The following is a 3,236-nucleotide window of genomic DNA, read 5'->3' as shown; positions in this document are numbered from 1 at the left end:
AGTGGTGGAAAGGGACTAAGAATCAGTTGAGTATATATGCAGGGTAAAGTGGAAGTATAGAAAGATCATCTCTGGGCTGGGAATGTGGCTTAGTCTTAGAGTGCTTGCTTCACATGCATGAAAACCTGGGTTCTGCTCCTCAGTACTACATACACAGAAAAAGCCAGAAGTGACACTGTGGCTCAAGTGGTAGAGTGCTAGACTTGAGCAAAAGAAGCTCAAGGACAGTGCCCAGGCAGTGAATTCAAGCTCTAGGACTGGCAAAAAAAAATCTACACATATATATGTATAACTGTTTACAGGGTTGGAGGCTTGGCTCGTTTGGTATAGTACCAGCCAATGAGCAAAGGGTCAGGTCTGAAGTTCAGGCTTTGAACCTAGGGTCACATACTTGCTTGGATGGTGCTCTGCCACTTGAGCCATACCTCTAACTCTACTTTTTTGTCAGTCCTGGGGCTTGAACTCTGTGCTTGGACACTGTCCCTCAGATCTTCAGCTCAAGGCTAGCACTCTACCACTTGAGCCACAGTGCCACTTCTGGTTTTTCTGGTGGTTTATTGGAGATAAGAGTCTCACGGACTTTACTGCCTGGGCTGACTTTGAACCATGATCCTCAGATCTCAGCCTCCTTACTAGGTAAAAGTACGGGTGTAAGCCACTGTCACCCGGCTCCACATCTCCTTTTTTGCTCGTTATTTTGGAGATGAAGTCTAGAGGACTCTTCTGCCTTGGTTGGCTTTGAACTGACATCCTATACATCTGAGCCTCCTAAGCTAGGATTACAGGTGTGAGCCACCAGCACCAGCTCAACTGTAACTTTTTAATGTATTAACTATGTACCTACTACCTATCATGTAATGGATAATAAATATTTTGAAAGATAAGTTCTTTTTATCAATTTAATCTTTGAATCACTTACTTATTTCTTACTTTTTTTGATGCTGTATCATTAAGCTACAGCCCCAGCCGTAGTTTTCAGAAAAATTCTCAAACATCCTTAAAGACTGGCACACCATGGTACCAGTTACAAAAGTATTTCATATAATTGCCCAAGTGACATATTCTTTTGTCCAAGGCTTAGCCAAACAAAACAATAACAAAAACAAGAAACTAGGGTATGTGCGGAATCGATGGGGAGATAGTAGATACAGAGGAATATGTTTTCATTGAGAAGTATATTGAATTAGGGAATGGGTTTGTGATGGAGAGAACAAGATAGTTTCAATACAGGAGAACCTAGAAAATGAAAAGCTGTGAAAACTTTATGAAATGAATTTAACTTGTATCTTTCCTCTTGATTTTCCAGTTTTTTAGTTATTTTTTTTTGGGGGGTCCGGTCGTGGGGCCTGAACTCTGGGCCTGGGTGCTGTCCCTCAGCTCTTCAGCTCAAGGCTAGTGCTCTACCACTTGAGCCATAGCGCCACTTCCGGCTTTTTTTCTTTTTGCTTATGTGGTGCTGGGGAATCGAACCCAGGGCCTCAGGCATGCAAGGCAAGCACTCTACCACTGAGCCACCTTCCCAGCCCCTAGTTTTGTTTTGTTTTTTTTTTTTACTCCAGAGCTTTCCTCTTCCAGGAAGAGATACTTAAATATTTAACTCTATTTTGTGAATACAAATAAATTTATATTGATCCATTAACAGAACAGTATTTGCTTGTATTTGCCAGGATGTGTCAAGCAAGACAAAAGAGAGAGCCATAATTAATATAAACAGAGTAGAGAAACAGGTATATACTGTCAATTGCCTCCTCCCATGCAGGAAGGTAAAACCTGAGGAAGCTGTGATCGAACAAGCCAAAGCCAATGCAGCCCTTTGGGAGGCCAGATTGGAAGTCACAGAACTCTCTAGGATTGAGTATCGTGATACTTCCCGAAGACTGGCAAAATGTAATGAGGAGTTAAAGAAACAGCAGTATAAGATGGAGAAAGACACAATGTCTGTATTAAGCTTCATGAAGAAGCAGGATCAGGAGAAAGATAATATGGTAGGTAGGTAGAAAACCTCATGAGTCTCATTAACTACCTCTGTTACACTTTTCAAGAATTTTAATTCATTAAAGTCTCATCTAATTGAAACAGTAAATTAACCCTTAGCATCCCCTTGAAACAAGATATTTTAGAATTTCATTGGTATTTTCATAGTTTCAAGTTTCAGCTCTTACACTATGTTTCTTATCTGAAGCAATTAGGAAGAATAAAAGAATGGTATGATCTATGTATTAATCCATGTGTGTGATCTATGTGTTTGTTTGTTTGTTTTGTCAGTCATGGGGCTTGGGCACTGTCCCTGAGCTCTTCAGCTCAAGGTGAGAACTCTACCACTTGAGCCACAGCACCACTTCTGGTTTTCTGGTAGTTTATTGGAGAAAAGAGTCTCACGAACTTTTGTACCCAGGCTGGCTTTGAACCAAGATCCTCATATCTCAGCCTCCTGAGTAGCTAGGATTACAGGTGTGAGCCACCAGTGCCCTACACTCTATGTGTTTTTGACAGTGGTATTTAGGGTTTTGTTTTTTTTTTTTTTGCTTTTTGTTGGTCGTGGGGCTTGAACTCTGGGGTTGGGCGCTGTCCCTGCGCTCTTCAGCTCAAGGCAAGCACTCTACCACTTGAACCACAGAGCCACTTCTGGTTTTTCTAGTGGTTTATTGGAGATAAGAGTTTCACAGACTTTCCTGCCTGGGCTGGCTTTGAACTGCAATGCTCAGATTTCAGCCTCCTGAGTAGCTAAGATTATAAGCATGAGCCACCAGCGCCCGGCTTGGTATTTAGTTTTAATGACATAAAGCAATTCATTCATAATCCATGATCACATTATGAACTTAGCAAGTAAAATCTTGGACTTTATGTATATTAAATTGTCAAGAGTAAAGCTATCATTTTTATATCTGGATGTAAAAAGAAATGTACACCTGTTGCCCAGCACTGAGGTGATGAAGGCAGGAGGATCAAGAGTTTGAGGACAGCCAAACATTAGTGACTAGCCCAGGCTACTTGAGTGACTCAGCCTGGACACAGCAGGACATAGTGGAACATGACTGTCATTCTAAGCTATGTGTGAGGCCAAAGCTGTGAAGAAAAGACCATTAGCTTCTATCTCAGTGGAAGGAAGCTGGATAAGGTGGTTCACGATTTTCATTGAAGCAAAAACACAATACCTAAAATAGGTAGATTGTGATCCAGGCCACACTTTGGCACGAAGCGAGACCCTATCTCAAAAATAACTAGCAAAAAACAGG

The 3,236-nt window shown here is 41.4% G+C and overlaps 1 protein-coding gene across 1 annotated transcript in view; it reads left to right on the top strand.

The window, feature by feature from the left end:
* Positions 1 to 1,014: 1,014 nt before the first annotated feature.
* Positions 1,015 to 3,236, top strand: part of Ccdc176 (coiled-coil domain containing 176) — a 29,803-nt gene continuing 27,581 nt past the window's right edge. Inside the window, exons 1-2 of the mRNA XM_013013540.1 lie at positions 1,015 to 1,115; positions 1,760 to 1,985. Of these exons, the coding sequence (XP_012868994.1) occupies positions 1,015 to 1,115; positions 1,760 to 1,985 (327 nt within the window). The remainder of the gene's footprint in view (positions 1,116 to 1,759; positions 1,986 to 3,236) is intronic.

This window comes from Dipodomys ordii, unplaced genomic scaffold, assembly GCF_000151885.1.
Source record: "Dipodomys ordii isolate 6190 unplaced genomic scaffold, Dord_2.0 Scaffold2, whole genome shotgun sequence".
NCBI classification, from domain to species: Eukaryota; Metazoa; Chordata; class Mammalia; order Rodentia; family Heteromyidae; genus Dipodomys; species Dipodomys ordii.
Note: the sequence above shows the minus strand (reverse complement) of the source record. Positions and strands in the feature narration are given on the sequence as shown.